This window comes from Jaculus jaculus, chromosome 2 (genome assembly GCF_020740685.1).
Source record: "Jaculus jaculus isolate mJacJac1 chromosome 2, mJacJac1.mat.Y.cur, whole genome shotgun sequence".
Lineage (NCBI taxonomy): Eukaryota > Metazoa > Chordata > Mammalia > Rodentia > Dipodidae > Jaculus > Jaculus jaculus.
Genome location: NC_059103.1, coordinates 176,292,714 through 176,310,554, shown reverse-complemented (window position 1 = coordinate 176,310,554; position 17,841 = coordinate 176,292,714). Strand labels below are relative to the sequence as shown.

The following is a 17,841-nucleotide window of genomic DNA, read 5'->3' as shown; positions in this document are numbered from 1 at the left end:
ATTTAATATTGCCTTTAGTTATGTCTAAAATTACTTTAAATAAATGACTAATTTATTTTTAACTCATCCTGTCTGCATATTTGACAGGTGGAAAACAAGATATCCTGTGTATAAGAAAGACCGATGTGTTTCAAATGTGAGTACCATTACCCCAAACCTTTTTTAAAATAATAAGAAGGTAAGAAGTCCAAAAAGTATGAATTGAACATTAAAGCAGAAACACTGAAAAATGTCCAACAGTAGAACAATGAAAAATAACTATATTCTTTTCTTCACATAACATAAATTGAAGGTTCTAAAATTTATAAAACTAGAGTTTTCCCATGACAAATATCAAATAATAAATTTACAAATAAATATAACATTCTACATTTAAAACAATCATCATTTTACAAATAAAGATTTTACTACTGCATACTCTTTAAAAAATAGCAAGAACATTAAAATACCAATGTGCAAGTTGGTAACTAGTATGGCCTGAAATTGGTAGATCTTCTCACACAAGGAAGGGATAACTTAGCCACTATGAGCAGTTTCCAACTACTGCAAAAGCATCTTTATATAATCACTAGCAACACTTACTAGTATGAAACATTTTACACTCAACATATCTATTAATTCCCAATCAATGCTTCACTTTTCAAGAAAATATTGTGTATTTTAATTCAGCCTGCCTTTCAACTTCACAACAAATTAATGGACACCTGACATGCCTGGGCTGATCTTTTGTGTCTCACTGGATTGACAAAGGTCAAGCCATCCAAAAAGTTTTGCAACAATTACAATGCTATTAAGAACAGTGTCTTTTCTTAATCCTATGTGCAGCCAAGTATTTGAATTTCCTTCCCTTCTTTTCAATCTCTGCATTAGCTACCAGGAAGTAGATAACGACAGTCATTTACAAAGAGAAAAGTGAAAAATAAATTTGAACACATCTGATGTCCACCTTTACCTGAACCCATAACCTCTTAATATGACTGAAGTTGGGGACAGGAAGGACAGTAAGCACATTACTAGAGACAACAGCTTGCAGAAGAAAATAACAATCCAACTGTACACATAACACGTTTACTAATCATAAAGAGATGCATTGGTAAAAAAAATCATCATTTCTGTCATAAATTTCGCAGTGCAGCCCCAGAATGGAGAACAATCTGGGCAATTTATTGGCATATTGGCAGGAGGTGATAAGGCTAAAAACAACAGCGAGCAGCTGTGCGGGGAGATGGGCTGATAGCATGATATGGCTCCCACACCAAACACCTCCCGTCCTATCAGAGCTTTTTATCAAACCAGGATTACAATAATAGCTTATGAGAGAAAGCTTCTGAGAGGAAGGCAGAAAATATAGTCTTGGAATAGGAAAAAAAATCTGAATTTTGGGACAAAACATGGGGGCAAAATACATAATTTATCACTGTATTATCAGGAAATCCAGGCGGTCTAATCAAGGCGCACTGAGTGACTATTTTTTGCCTTATCATCCAAAGTGGTGGAAACGGAGAAGGAATTATCAGGCTTCTGCAGATTGCTGGGCTGGAATTTTAATGGTAATAATCGGGTTTCTGATGGTATATCTTCTCCGCTTATCTTTCCCATTATCTCCTCTTATCTGGCCAGTCATCATAGCAAATTAATGGTGCTCTTTCAGCGTCGCCTTTTATCGCTGCCCGGAGAGCACCCAAGGGGAAAGAATAAGCAAAATATTAAAATACTGCATAAATCACAATTTTAGATAGCAGGGAACTGTATGCAGCAAGAGAAAAAAAAAAAACTGTGCCCAACAACCTTTTTGTCCTTTAAATTGACTGTCTTCAGAGTTTCTGGTATAAGCTGACTTTTTGCTTGTCTTAGTTGACAGAAATTGGGTGTGATTTTATTTTTTTTCATCAGTCCCAAGGGGTTCTTTGCAAGTCCAGGATATTTCCAACTTTAAAGTGTGGTTTTGTTTAGGGGTATGAAATGCTTTTGTTTCACAGATCATCTCTTATTTTTTCCAAACTTATATTTCATCTGGAACATCCAAAAAAATGTGTTGTTTGTAATAGAAAACGGTGGACTTGTTCACACCTAATATTGGAGGGATAGAGGGAACATGGTAATGACTTTGAATATCCAGGGAAACTTCGTCCTCTGCAAGCCTGCCTCCTCTGCCTGAAGAGGCAAAAGGAGTCAGCTTTTAACTTAGTGCAACCAAAATGACTTCAGAGTGGCTCAAACCATATTTAAATATCTCCTCCCCAAAAGCTAAGAGGTTGCTTGGCTCTCATTTAACAATTTAAAGAGCTTTACTTTTGCAGTTTCCTTCACAGTGGAGGGGAGAAAAGGCATCCACATTTGCATAGATTATCATTGTGACCCCAAACTGAATCCAATAAAAGACCAAAGTGCATGTATATTAATTATGTATGTATAAATATATCAGCAGGCAATGATGACTGTAGACAAACTTGTACATGTGTAACGTATCTATTTGTTCACTTTCAAATGAGAGAACTTTCACGGATTTTTGATAGTTAATAAATCACAGTATTCAAATAAGCCTGTAAAATGTTTTATGACCTATAACACAGGAGTAGCACCAGCAATTAGTTCCAATGCTTTAATCTTCAATTATATGAGGTGGACATAGAAAGAAAGAAAAAAATGAATGTAGCTAATTGAGAAGATAACAAAGTATTCCCAAGTAGAATCAGATGGTCTTTGTGCCATACAATCAATTAATATTAATTATTTATTAACAATCTAGACAGGCATGAGCTAAAGCATTTGCATTCAATGTTCATAATCATATCTTATAGTAAGCACAGTTTTGTGTCATAAAATGCAATGTGTAAGCAGAAGGAATTGATGAATTAAGTATTAAAAAGTAGAAGGCAGTTTGTTGAAGCCACCATAGAGAAGATGATCACTAGAAAGCAGTGAGTCTTCAAGAATGATCTTGCTACTGGATTAAACCTGCTTGCAGCCTCAAAATTAAAGTCCTTCCCTTGCTTCAAAACAAGTTACCTAGACCAGGAACTGAAGGACAGGGAAAGAAATCCACTTACTAAAGGCTAAAAAGAAGTAACCCCTGACAGAAAGAAATCATCATATATATATATATATATATATATATATATAATCTTGCCCCTCTCTCAAGGACAAGTTGATTGGTTAAGATGTATTTATTTTGAAACTATGACAAGTACAATTTTTGACGTTTGCATGTATGGTGAATGTGTTTAATAACCTAGAGGAGAGGGTTACTAAACCTCTATTCTAAAATTACAAGATAATTAATTTTATTTAAACTAGTTGCCAGACTCTTAAAACAACACGAAGAGAGACACAACACAAGGCTAGCAAATAAGTACATATATAAACAAAAAATTTTGTAATTTTTTTTTTCTTTTCCTTCTTCTTTTCGGCCAAAACGATGAAGGTACACCGCAGGCCTATAAAACATACTGCAGGAAATTTCCCCAAGCTAAGAAAAGTTGACTTGGTCTATCTCTGTGAGTATATGGATTTGGGGCAGGTGTCTCTTACCCCGCGGGGACCTTTGGAGGCTGGGGGCACCGGTTCTGCTCTCTCCTGCAGGCGGGCTGCCTTGAACTCGCAGCCTGAGCGCGGAGAAGGGACTGCGGCCCCTCCCAGAGGGACTCACGCGCCGCCCGAGCCGGACGCGGCCCGGAGCCCTCGCTGCAGTCCTTCCCGGCCGCGCGCGCGGGACCCTCGCGGACCCCTGGGTGAGATGCGCCGCCACCAGCCACGCGCCCGCAGGGCGGAGGCGCAGGGAGGCCCGGAGACGGGGGCGCGAACTTTTACACCTACTTTTCGTTTCACTTCGGGGCTAGTGTGACTGTGGCACCGCCCAGGATCGGGTCCCAGACACTGATATTTTCCACCGCCCTGGGGAAGTCCCCCTCCCATCCCCAGGCCTCCAGCAGCTGTACGGAGAAGTTCCCACTGGTTCCCAGGAGTGCTTCCCAAGAGCGGCAGGCCATCTATCGCGACAACAACAATGACAGCAATAATAATAAGCACCTCCCTGGTGGGGACTGCCCTGTCCGGCTCGACGACAAAGTAGCGGCGACTTGCAACGTGCCAAAAGAGGAAAATGATCCAAAGAAACCCGGGAGCTCGGAGGTTGCACCAAGCCGGAGAGGCCAACCCTTGCCTGGGCGCCCTGGCTGGCCGTGCGCCTGTCTGCCTGTCTGTCTGTGACTGGCTGGCTTGTGGCCCTCGGGCCACTCAGGCAAAAGTTTGCCAAATCCCGAGGAGGAGAAGCGAGTGTCCCCGAGCCTCCCCCCACCCTCCCTCTCAGCAGCGTGCGCCCCTCTCCCTCCACGCAACTGATCCCACCAAGTCCCGGCCCCTGCGCGCAAACTTACGTTTGATCTGCCGGGGTTTGCTCTGCTTTCGCCGGGACATCTCGGCGACGGCCGCCGCTGTCGGGGCTTCCGCGGTGTCCGCGGTGTCCGCCGCCTCTCCCTGGACTCCCGCCGCCGCCGCAGGCGCCGCTGGCCGGGCGAGGGCCGCCGCCCGCCCGCCGGACTCCAGGTGCTCCGGGCGCGCGGGATCCGGGCGCTGGGCTCGTCCCGGAGCCGGGGATCCACGTTTGGAGACGAGCAAGCGAATGAGAAAACGAGCGAGGTTGGCGGGGGTTGGGGGGTGCTGAGTGGGGGGGCGGTAGAGAGAGTGTGACAGTGAAGAGGGGAGGGGGCGACGGGGAGGGCGATGGGGTGGCGGTGGTGGGGAAGAACAGGAACCGAGGAGCGATCGGCCAGGGAGAAAGAATGAGAGAGAGAGAAAGAGAGAGAGACAGAGGAAGGGAAACCAGAAGAGGAGGAGGAGAAGGACAGAGTAAGAGAGCACTCGGGGGACCGGGGCCGAGAGGGGCGGAGGGCGCGGGAGGAGGCGCGCGCTCGCTTCTCCTGTCCCCGGCGTGCGGGGCAGATGCTCGGGCGCCGCCGCCGCAGCCGCCGCCGCTCCGGGCCGCGCCGCGCTCGTTCTGCCGCGGGAGGTGGCGAGGCGCGCGAGGGAGGGGCGCGCCGGGGCTGTGGGGAGGGGAGACTGTGCCAGCAGCCAAAGTAGGATTGGCTGCATCCAAAGCCAGTCCGGATGCAAACTCGGGCCCTGGCCTTCGGTTGCTGGAGTGCTGGGGATCGCGTTGGAGGGGGCGTTGAAGGTGTGTGGGGTGGGGAATCAGGGCTGAGAGGGCAGACGTGAGATTTGGGAGGGGGGCACCTTTTGCAGTTGTCACCGCGTCAACGCTGGGCAGTTGCCAGGGCACCCCTCCCCCTTCCCTTCTAGCAACTTCTTCCAACAGCCTCCCCCTGATGGACCCTAACTCTCCTCCTCCTTCTGCCTCACCCATTCTAGAAGGGCACAAAGAAATCTCAGTCTCTCCATAAACTTTGTGCTTCTCCTTAGGTCTCTCCTTCCCGAGTCCACACCCCACTCCCGCCCTTGCAGCTTCTTGGCAGGAAGGTTAGGCCACTGGCAAAGTCCCCGGCAAAAGCCAGCTGATCGCAAATGCCAACTGTGTGTCTTGGGGGCCGTTAAGTCCTCTCATCTGCTCTGGCTCTCTAGAGACCATTTCATTGCTTTCAGGGTTCCCTGGAGACCGCTGCGAACACAGACCGTCCCCCCCCCCCGCCCCCTCCAGCCGCCGCCTTGGCCCACAGGGATAGGGCACTGAGCCCTGTCCTCACAGCGCTCCCTTCATTTCGCATTGCCATTTCAAATAGTAAAATTCCAGAACTGAAGCCTGGCACATATTTTTTCTCGCATCTAAAAGGACGACTGTCGGGTAGGTGATTATCTATAAGATGGGAAGGAAACCTTCGTTTCTAATAAGAACACTAACTTTTTGAGGAAGTCTCTGGAAGTTCTGCAGTCCCAACCTGTCCTACACATTCCATTTTCTTAGGTCTCCTGCCACAGGGAAGAACTGAGCGACTCATGAAAGATTTCATATGATATAGTTTTCCAAGCAGGTAAGACCCAGTAACTATTTCATAGTTCGTCAGTTTCTAAAGTTTTGTTTCTTCCTTATTCAGTTATTGTATGTGCATAATTTTAGAAACCTCCAGGCAAAGAACAAATTTTGCGATGATTGGCATAGGTCTAATTGTGAAAAAGTTAAACTGTGGGAATTTAGTTTACTTTCTTACAGTTTTATATGCACTGAGTATTGAATATAATTCTCTCCAGAGGTGGTCTGGAAAAATCTTCTAGTCAAGGGGCTGTGAAACTGGCTGCTTCATGTAATTAGTAACTCACTAATAAACTGCAGTGAAGTTAACATGCATTCCCCAGACACTACTGACTTTTCCTTAGTATGGTATGAAATTTGTCCACTCTGATCTGAAATTGCAGCCCCTTTGTTTGGTTGGCAACTATCCATGTGTATCCTTCCCCCCCCCCAAAAAAAATGATACTCTAAAAGGGTCTGGGGGTCAGCATAGAGCATGGCTGATGGAGCATAATGCGGGATGTTCAGTGTGCAGGAGGCACTCTGCCCATCATTTACTGCCCAATCAGGACATCTTCTAGAAGGTGTAAAGTGTTACCTAATGAGAGACATGGCTGAGCAAACCTTAGATACAAAGCTGAAGACCAGTTGGGAGTTTTATTACATTACCATTAGCACGATTATCATAGGAAGTTATAAGAACACAGTCCATGGTCCTATGCAGTGGAAAATGCACTAAATGACAAAGTCCCTGCCCTCAAGACCCAACAAATTAACATCCTAAGTACCATGCAAAGCAGGGTTATTTGTGCTTGTGTTGTGGCATGCACAAGCAAAAAGGGAACTACAGTTTTGTACCTCCTTCATGTTCAATTCATCACAGGTAAATTGCTGTGCACAGAATCTTAGAAACGGATGTATTGCACAGTATGGTTTTCAAGGATCTATTACAGAATTGGCTGACTTTTTATGTCACCCAAAAGGAATGCCCTCTGGGATTAAAATAACATAACAGTTAGTGTTTCTTTTGGCATTTGAAATGGTTAAATATGTAAAGCAAAAGAGAAATGAATCTGAGCTAAATATTCAGTTTAAAGCTGAAAAGGGCAAGTCAGGAAATATAAGGCAACAATGATAAAATAATAAGAGTATTTTATCAGAAATAGTATATTAGTTTATCTAAATTTGTAACAATGTATTAAATCAAGTCAGTTGAGTGAAACACATTGAATACTATCACATCAGTTTTTTCAACATTTTAATGAGAATATTAACAATACTTAAGGTTCAATTTTTTTCTAGTTGAGCTATTATTATAACATTAATAAAAAGACAGCATCTCCTATAAGCATTTACCTCTGTCCAAATGGCTCTAGCAGCTCAAACCACAGCTACATGACTATCAAACAATGATTATGAAAACCACAATTGAGAAGAGCATCAGGGGACAGTATTGCAAAACCACAGCAACAAATGTGTCTGTGATACTGAAAACCACAACTCACAACTAATACCCTGTGCATCACAAATTACTATTTCACTGTAACTGTGCAAGTGTATAACTAACCTCACAAAATAATTTCTTATTTACTTAAAAATGAATTATTCATTTTTCTGGGCTCACCAATTTAATGCTCATTTTTGGCTTGTTTAGAAAAGTTTCTGCTTTCACAAACAAATCTTTTGAAATTCCATATAGAATGTTACATAATATAAAAGCAGAAACCATGCAACATTTACTATAACATCAGATGCTTAAAAAATGATCTGAATTCAATCTGATTTTTTTAAATACACCTTTCTAGTGCTCTTCATAAAGTTGTTGAGAATTAAAACAGAATATTAATGTACATTGGTTATAAGAAAAAAGTCTTAATGTATTTTATTACAAATTCTATGAGAAAAGAATGGTATATATCCTCAAATAGTCATTTTTAACTAGAAGGCATAAATTTGACAATGAAATGAGATGCAAGTATCAAAACTATTTACTATGCAAAAGCAAGTGTTTATTTACAGATGACTAAGAGGATAGTATTTGCAAGTTTATAAGGCTGCCATATTTTCAAATGAATATAAAAGGTGCCAGTAAATACGGATTTTAAATTCACAACAATAATTCTTTAATGTAAGCTTGTTCCATGCACTGCTTTGTACATACTTACCCAACATAATAATTGCAGCTTAGGAGACAGTCAGATTTAATTGGGTGCTCTTATTTTACTTGGCCAATCCACCAGTACAGCAGTTTAGCATTTCCACATATATATTATGGTTTCTAGTATTATCTATAGAAAGGCAGAGAAACTCAAAAGTGCTTCCTGCAAGCATAAATATATTTAATTCTTGAATGTTATATTAATTGGGAGAACAAAATAGAAAGAGTAAATTTCTTTACAAAATTCTTACTCTATTTCCACAATACAGAAATGCACTCTTGGTATAAATAGATGGCATTCATGTATGTTTTATTCTTGGATTTGTTTTTAATATGTGTTTTTTTTTCCTCCCAGGAGTCAAGAACATGATAAAGCAACTTCCTAGGCCATATTATATTAGACAGCAAGCTGCCTTCTTTATTATGAGGGTAAATAATATCCACAAGCTTCAGAAACACCTAATTTTGTTATTATATTCTCACCAGAAATTGAATATAATTTCTCAGTCTTTGACACTGAATTTAACAAGAATACTTGATGAAAATAGTGCTTAGTATTTGTGGAATTTTGAATACAGTAGTTTAAAAATAAAAATCAACAAATTGGTATAAATGACATTTCTGTTTTATAATGAGACTGTCTGCTTTTTTGAAAAAAGAGCTGAGAACTTTGAAGAGATTCAACCAATCTATATCAGACAGCTTACTTAAAATTCTAGAACTTTAGGTGGGCTGTGATTCCTAGAAGGAATTTGTATCTACAAATTCTGTCCTAAAGGGATTTGGTGAGTTTATCATATTGTCAAAAATATGTGAAAAATATCTGTGAACCAATATGGGTTAAGAAATGTTGCTCTCTATTATAAAAATTTCAGGAAATACACAAAACTAAAATGTGTACGACTTAAGATTTTTAGCCTTTGTACCCATCCTTTATAAGAAAATAACTACTGCAATATAATTCAATCACAGGATGAACTCTGAGTTATAACTAAAACAGAAATATTTGTAAACAAGACTGCATAACTAAAATGTAGTTTCAAATATAAAATAAGTATTAAAGGAGTAACCCTCCTCCCAAGTTTAGGTCCCTCTGTTAGCATTATCTGCCTAGGATGCTGTTTTGGTAACAGGGTCAGAAGAGGTTTAAAAGAGCTCATTTTCCTTATTATTTAATCATGTGATTCAAGTGTGTCCTGTCCAAGCAACTAACCAATCCAAGCATCCCATGTTGTCTGTGTCTTTCTGCAGTCATTGGCTAGATAGTATACATTGTTCCTCTGATAGTCTCCCTGGGAGGTTTTTCTATGACCCCAGGAAGGAGGGTTACTTATCTCTTGTTGTTGCTGCACTGGCAAAATTCAAATCAGAAATTGCTGGAGGTCATCTTATTGGAAAGAATCCAGTGTCCACATACACCTTCTTAGCCTGGTTTCAAGTTTCAATCATGGGGAGTCTAAGCACTTGTAGATCCCTCTGATTTACCTGTGTCTATGGAAGTATCAGGGCCTTTGTTATTTCTGTTATATTTTACCTTCAGCTGCATGACCAGGCTAACCCTTATACACCTTTGCCATCTTGGTATATGTGTATTTCATAGGAAAACATTTTATGTATTTTTAATTTTTTTTTAAAATTTATTTGAGAGGTCCAGATAAAGAGAGAGAATGGGTGCTCCAGGGCTTCCAGCCACTGTAAACTCCAGACACATGTGCCACCTTGAGCATCTGGAATACATGGGTCCTGGGGAATTGAACCTGGGTCCTTTGGCTTTTTAGGCAAGCATCATAACCACTAAGCCATCCCTCCAGCTCCCACAGGAAGACATTTTGTGAAACCTCCCAAATCTCAGAGAATCCCCTCTCCACGGTTATTTCCATTAGACCTTTTTTTAAAAAAAAGAAAATCCATAATAGTATCACTTGTTGCATCACATATTGGAAACTGAATTATATATAAACACACTCTTCACCAGAACCTTCTTTTTTCATATTATTTTTATTTTGAGAGAGAATGAGGCAGAGATAAAAATGGGTGCACTAGGATCTTCAGCCAGCTGCAAATGAACTACAGATGCATGCGCCCCCTTGTGCACACGTGAAACATTGTGCACTTGCATCACTGTAACTCTGCCTATGTAGGACCTGGGGATTTGAACATAAGTCCTTAGGCTTCGAAGGCAAGTGCCTTAACTACTAAGCTGTCTCTCAGCCCACCAGAGCCTTCTTTATCACAGTACAGTTAATTGTCTAGTAAAAGTTGTGAGGGGAGGAAACATATCTATCTTTTTAAGAAGCATGCCCCCATTGCTGGACATATGGAAACTCCCAAGAAAGTTATTGAAATAAAAAGTTAAGTTGAGCATGATCCTGTGTCATCTGGGGTCTTTTCTCATTCTTGATCCTCATGCATACAATCATGGCTTATAGGAAAAGGCAAACATGTTTGCACAAGATGCCAATAAAGCCATGTTCCCATGATGGAGTGCTTGACCCAATTCTGATGAGCCCAAATTCTCCTTTCGGAATATAGTGTTTGCGCCAAGAGTTTCTTTCCTTAAATGGATAGTCTCTTGAATCAAAAAGAAGTGTGACCTTTGGAATTGTGATATGATTATCACCATGTGAGTGTGACCATAGGTGACTGGTGATTTAGAGGTGTAATGACCACCCAGGCTCATGTGTTTAAATAGCTAATCTCCAGTTGTTGGTTTTTTAAATTTTTTAAAAACTTTTTATTTATGTATTTTTTGTAATGGTATAGATTGTGTGACCTTAAAAAGTGGGATTTAGCTGGAGAATCTGGGCTCCTGACAGTGAGGATTATGGGTTATAGCCTGGTCCAAATCCACTGTCTGCTTATGTGATTGAACCAGCCAGGACACACTCCAGCTGTCATTCCTTCTCTGCTGAAACTTGAGACAGAATAAAGTCTTCCTCCCCTAATTTTTTGGGGTTCAAGTATTCAACCATGGTGATGTGAAAACTGAACCTTAACAGTGATAGTAGAGATTAATAATGAGCAAATCAAATGTCCTGAGAAGAACTGGCACAGGACTATATGGCAATCTTCAATTTCCTGTGAGGGGACAGCAGAGATGCCTACATTATTTATGGTAAATTGTCGATGGGCTCAGTATCTCCATATTGGAAGGTGTGAGAGAGTTGTCTCTTTAGCACTGAGCTCTGCAGAGCTTCTTGTTCTCAACAGTGATGAGTTTTGAGTCTCCCCAGTATCCACAGCCATCCCTGTAAAGAAAGAGACATGAAAATTAGAAGGAATCATGGGAAAGAGGAGGAGGTTCAGTGTAATGGGGCAAGGGTAGGGCCAAAAGAAGGTAATGCAAGGGGATTATGATCAAATTATAGTGTGTTCATAGATTAAAATTCTTAATAAAAACAAGTGAATGAAAACATTCTCTTTGCTTTTCTATTTGAATTAATTTTGGCCAAAGTTCATACTAGTTACCTTCTTATATTCAACCCAAAAGACAAAAACAGAGTTTAGCCATCTGTGACACTGATCTAATTAAATGAATCTTTGAGTTTAGAAGAATCAGTTTACCTAAGTTTTTCTGATTTGTCTCAGGAAAAAAAAAAATGTATAAAGTATTTAGAATGAGTGTTTTGTTTTCCCCATGAGCTGTCCTAAAAGTGCAATCTATTCTTATGAACATTAAGTGGATAAATCTACAATTTCAACATAAGTCAAGGGACTATTTATTGATTACTGATTTTGGACTTTCACTTCGTTCAGGAATAACTGATGGGGAATAGTTTGCTCTTTCAAAGTCAGTGTTCCTCAAGGGCATAAGGGCCCATTGACATGCAAATCCACAACCCTTTTGACTACATATATTCTGGCCCCAGATGCTTGGTTTTACTTGCAACTTGCTTTTCCCCATTTGAATAAGCATCTAACAGATTACCTCGCACATAAATTTTATGAATGTTGTTATAACTCACATGAATAATGTTTGTACTTCTGTGGCGAATTTTATTTGCTAGCCTATAAAACTTTTGCCGTAAATTACTGAATGAAAAATAAACAAAAAATTAAACAGATTTTCAGAATATGCTAACTGTATGTCAAATTGCCTTGCTTTCTCATTATGTACTACCCAGCCAGGGTGTATTAAAGTAATACATTAGGAGTGAATTTTGGTGTTTGCTTGCTAACAGTGAATCCATACATGGTATGATGAATAACTTTTATTTTGGTGTACTTCTCTTTCTTCTTTATGAATAATTACTCTTTTTTTCCCCAGTATTCTGTGCGCTACTGCTCATTCACTTCCTTGGCCTGCATAAGGCATCAAGAATATCAGCACAGGGCTGGAGGGATTGCTTAGTGGTTAAGACAGTTGCAAAGCCAAAGGACCCAGGTTCAATTCCCCAGGACCCATGTAAGCCAGATGCAATAGGTGGTACATTGCAATAAGTGGTGCATGCATCTGGAGTTCCTTTCCAGTGGCTGAAGGTCCTGGTACACCAATTTCCCTCTCTCTCTCTCTCTTTCTCCTTTCTCTCTCTTAAATAAGTAAATAATAAAATAATTTTTAAAATATTTTAAAATGTCAGCACATTCAGAGGTATCAGACAGTCCACAAGTTTGGGGCCTCATCCTTCTACACCACAATAAACTAGTTGTTCTCTGCAACTCGAATTTCCTGACCATCATCATCCTAAGAATTCCCCTGAATTGCTGTGATTCCTCAATCATAGCTTTTAACTCACATTTCTTCCCTTCTTTTCTTATTCTCCTCTTCATTTTCCTCAACTTTCTTCTCCCTTTTCCTTTTCTTCCTCCTCCTTAATGGTTTCCTCTTCTATCTCCTCCTTTTCCTCCCCATTCTATCCTCTCATTAGTCATTATTTTCTAATGGAACAAATTCTCATGTAGCTTCCTGAGAAACTGTGTGTGCAAGGTGAGTTTTTTAAATATTTGGCAAGTTGCAATTATGCCCTCATGTGGTTGATGTTTTGGAGAAAGTGCCCATTGATTCTCTATTGGAAATTATTTTCACTCAATGTTCAAGCAGGCCTTCACTGACTCCCAGTTTGCAGTGTTCTACAGAAGTTGACACCATTCTGTTTCCTGGCACAGTGATGTAGTTACTGCCTTCCTGTGGTCACATTTGGGGAGCTTTCATGCATTCATCCTCAGTATTCTCCAATTCACAACATACCACCTCCTCCTATGTATTGAGAACGAATCGATCCATTTCAGTGTAGAAAGCCTCAATGTCACCAGTTTTGAGAAATTCTCTCGTATTATTCTATTTTTATTTTTCTGCTAATAATTTTCTGCTAGTTAATATTACTGTGACTCTCTTTGGATGGGTAATTCTGCTTTATGTTCTTTCATTTTGCTTTTTTTAATTTTTATTTTTTTTTATTTATTTGATAGTGACAGAAAGAGAGAGAAACAGGCAGAGAGAGAGATAAAAAGAGAGAGAGAGAATTGGTGTGCCAGGGCCTCCAGCCACTGCAAACGAACTCCAGATGCATGTGCCCCCTTGTACATCTGGTTAATGTGGATCCTGGGGAATCAAGCCTCAAATCTGGGTTCTTAGGCTTCCCACGCAAGTGCTTAACCACTAAGCCATCTCTCCAGTCCTCATTTTGCTTTTAATTCCTTCCGAAGTTTTGATTCTTTTCAGGAAAATGTCTTTAGTCCCTCCAAATCTTTGCCTATATTTTATTTATGTGACCATATTTCTTGGATTTCTCCAGAATTCTCACTTTGCTCTTCCCTTATCTCCTTGTGGCTAGTATGAATAGGTTTCTATTTGAATGTTTCTTTGGTTCTATGTGCATTTTTCTTTTTCCATGGAATGTTCTTTTTTTCCTATAAGAGATTTGGTATTTTTCATTCATATTAATAGCTTTCCACACTTCTTTGCTCATTCTTGACTTCCTGTTTTTAATATGACTGAAGCACAGAAAAGCATGTTGAAATTTTGTATGGATAGGGAGAGTTAAGACAGGAAATCAAGGATTTCTACATGAATATTGGGCAAATTCTATATCAAATCCAACCTGAACCCAATTTTCAGTCATGCCTACAATCTCCTAAATCCAGTACTTTCCATTGCCTTGTAAATAAAAGCCAGATTATGCTTGATGTCACTCTGCTAGATATTAACTTCAAGCTTTCTCTAATCTGCTAGGTCAGGTTTAGTCCTTAAGTGCTTAAAGAATTCTGTTGATTCATTTCCCTTTCTCTCTCACCACCCCCCACCATAGTGGAGCACTCTTCTTTCTCTCTCTCACTCTCTCTCTCTTCTGGTACTTCAATTACCTTTGAAAATTAGCTTTGATGGTCATTATAAAAATCTTAAGAAGTGGAGGCAACTTCAACTTTTCAAAGTCACAAGATCAATTATCCAAAGGTATTCCAAAGATAACTTCAATATATCCCTGCTTTTATTTTTTAATGAATCTTATGTATGTTTATTTTTATCAAAGTAATATATTCTTTTATCATGATTTTTTTACAAAAAATTGTAAAATTACTTGCCATAGCCTGGATATGCTTAGAGTGTGTCCTTAAATACATCACATGTTGAAAGCTGGGACCTCAGTGCGGTATTTATAGTAGAATGTTTAAGTGATGTGGTGCAGTAGAAGTTAGTTGTGTCATTGGATGATACACTTGGTAGGAATAAAGCAGTTCTGTCAGTACCTGATTAGTTCTTCTGAGTGTTGCTTATTACAAGAGCAAGGCCGGATCCTGAATCTCTCTGGCATCTTGTGTTGTCATGAGATCACCCCTTCATGCATGCCTCCGACGTTGTGGTACTATCTCCCATGGTGCCCTCACCAGAACAAAGCAGAGCCAGTGCCATTATATAAAAGTTCAAGAATGCGGAGCTAGCTGAACTTCTTTTTTTCTTTAAAAAAACCACCTGTTTTTAGGTACTTTTATTATTGCAGCTAAAAATGTGTGACTATGGAATATAAGTAAAAATCATTCCTCCACTAGAGCCCACTACTCAGAGGCAACCATACTTAACTACTTCCACAATACCACACAATACTCTTAAAATTTTACCTATTGTTGCATCACATTTAGAAAGCATCTCTGCTCACTATATAGAATGAAAATATTTCGTTTTTAATCACCTTCATGTCCTCATCCTATTCAACCTCTGACTATATTTTCTCATTTATATTTTAAAAATCAAAACACATGCTTGTTCTTGCAGCCATGTTTTCTTCCACATGAACACAAAACAAGATTTGTATTGCAACCATAAAATAACACTGAAGTTCTGGCCAGTTTAAGAATCTTCATTTGAAAATGTGGCCCCTACCCTATATATAGGAGAGTACTATGTTTACTAGCATTCTGTCAGTTAGTTAAAATCATCCCTGATATTAGATTGTTTATAATCACATTATTAACTTATTTTCCTTTTTAATAGATTTTACTTTATTTTTAAAAATTATTTATTTGTTTGTTTTACTTATTTGAGAATGACATTGAAAAAGAGACATGTAGAGAGAATGGGAATACCAGGGCCTTCAGCCACTGTAAATAACTCCAGATGCATGTGCCACCTTGTGCATCTGGCTTATGTTGGTCAGGGGAATTGGACCTGGCTCCTTTGTCTTTGCAGGCAAATGCCTTAACTGACAAGCCATCCCTCCAGTCCGATTTTACTTTATTTTCAATTGATATTTTATACTTATACATACGTATGGAGTATAATTTGATATTTGACATTTCAATTTGTCATCCTCTCCTCTTGCTGAATGGATCATAAACTTTCTTGACCATGTCACTCATACTGAGTATGCTGGCCAAAATTTAGAGGCGATTCCATTCTTGTTCTTGAAATTATCACATTTGTCACTCCTTATCTATCGTGTCAACTAATTATTTTTACCAAGATCTTGGATGTTACCTCAGATATTGTTTATAGCAGACTTTGATTCGTGATTTATATCTACCATGTTCTGTATCCTACAAGTTTCTCAATTTTACTCTCATTCTTTTTAAAAGTATAATCCTAAATAACCTTCTTAGAAATGATGCATGAAAAACAAAACTACTTATTTTTCTCTAATTATTGATTAAAAGTTGATATAGGAATTTAATTTTAGCTTTAAAAGTCTTGTTTGTCATCAATACATTTCCAAAAAATTACAAACTCTGTAGTCTTTCATTTAATATTTATGGTTAGAAATATTAGTCTAGCAACTTTTCATAATATTGATGCCTTACTCAGTTATTAAATTTCTATTTGGGCAATGCATAATTGTGTGACTGAATATCATTAACTTTAAGCCAGCAATGATATGTCCCCCAGCCTATCCAGTTTCACTCAAGTAATTATCCATCCCACAAACAGCACTTGTGGGCCAAGAAAATTTACTTCATCTGTAATACAGTATCGATACTTAATAAATCATAATCCTGTAATGTAACAGCATCCCTCATTAGTTTAAGAGTGAGGAAATGACCTATGTTTGGGCAATAGAAGAATTGCAAGAAGCTTTGAGGACAGTATTTTTTACTTTTAAGAATTTTGAAAATCCTGTTCTCATCTGTCCTAGAAGTAAAAGAACATTGCATCGCTTCATTTTCAGGCTTAATAAAACATATATTGTTCCCCCTCTTCCCCCCACACACTGATAAACTCAAAGTCAGTTCACAACTGACAAATTGTTAGTCTATCAAAGTGGGTCTGCCCAACTGTTATTATCTCAAGTATGAACATTTTGTTTTCATAACTTCACGATGACTTATATCCAATCATTATGTGACATTTCAGATAGAAGTAATGAGTGGTAAGGAAAAGGTAAATTCTGGCTTTGATGACTATAATTTTGAATGTTTTAAGTGCTATATCATAGGCTATGAATTTCTAAAGAGTAGGACCATTGTTTAAATATTTGATAGGTCTGGTATTTTCTCTCCTAGACCGACCTCCTTTAAAATTCTCTTACTGATGTTGACAAATGTATTTTCTTTATTACCTTTTCTCCTGCAGTATGTTGAGCAACTCTATAGGAAAGATGCAACAGTCATGTATTTGGAGCTGGTTTTATTGAGAATTTCCAATCCAGATGTCTGGATAAAAAGAACTTGACCTTTGATCATGTTTCTGACGGGTGTGAAACATACAGCTTGTATTTAATTCACTATGAAGCATTGCCTTAGGATTTTCATGATATAATTAGATATCTAATAGAATATTTGACAAGAGGTTTCAAAATATACAAGATTAAAAGGAAGTTTAGATCATGATTAGATCTTTCTGTCTATGTGCCTACAAAATCTCACTTACATACTTGCTTAGTAATGAAACATTTCAATAGATATGGCCAATGATATGTTTGATTTTGGAACTGTTTTTTGTTTTTTTTTTTTTAAATTTGCTTAACATTTTGAAAGTTCCTCTTTGCTGTAAAAAAATCTTCATTGTCATATTAGTACACAATATCCTGTTCTTTTGCTTTCCTGGGCTCACAGGAAATTGTCCAGAGTTGATGACTAAAACAGGAAAATGCTTCTCATTGACTGTTTTCTTTGATAAAAATCAGACCCTACCAACATGAAACTACTTAAAAATATTATAAAAAATTGAATGATTTCCTAGTATTTTAACAATGATGTAAAAATTCCCTTATGAGTGAAAACCAAACCCAGACTTTCATATAAAGGTGTCATTTTGGAGTTTGAACTCTCAACTTCTCTTACCAGCAATCAA

General features: G+C 39.0%; 1 protein-coding gene and 1 long non-coding RNA gene across 3 annotated transcripts in view; one reads left to right on the top strand and one right to left on the bottom strand.

Moving 5' to 3' along the window:
- The window catches only part of Zfpm2 (zinc finger protein, FOG family member 2), a 471,310-nt gene extending 466,828 nt beyond the window's left edge, over positions 1–4,482 (bottom strand). The window contains exon 1 of the mRNA XM_004672646.2: positions 4,377–4,482. Coding sequence (XP_004672703.1) covers positions 4,377–4,416 — 40 coding nt within the window. The 5' untranslated portion in view covers positions 4,417–4,482. The remainder of the gene's footprint in view (positions 1–4,376) is intronic.
- A 250-nt stretch (positions 4,483–4,732) lies between these two features.
- On the top strand, positions 4,733–8,602 carry LOC123458755. Of its 2 annotated transcripts, none has more exons than XR_006635772.1 (3): positions 4,733–4,848; positions 5,918–5,984; positions 8,476–8,602. It is a non-coding gene; the product is annotated as an uncharacterized LOC123458755 (long non-coding RNA). The 2 variants fall into 2 exon arrangements; XR_006635773.1 differs by lacking the exon at positions 4,733–4,848 and adding an exon at positions 5,688–5,797.
- The last annotated feature ends 9,239 nt before the right edge of the window (positions 8,603–17,841 follow it).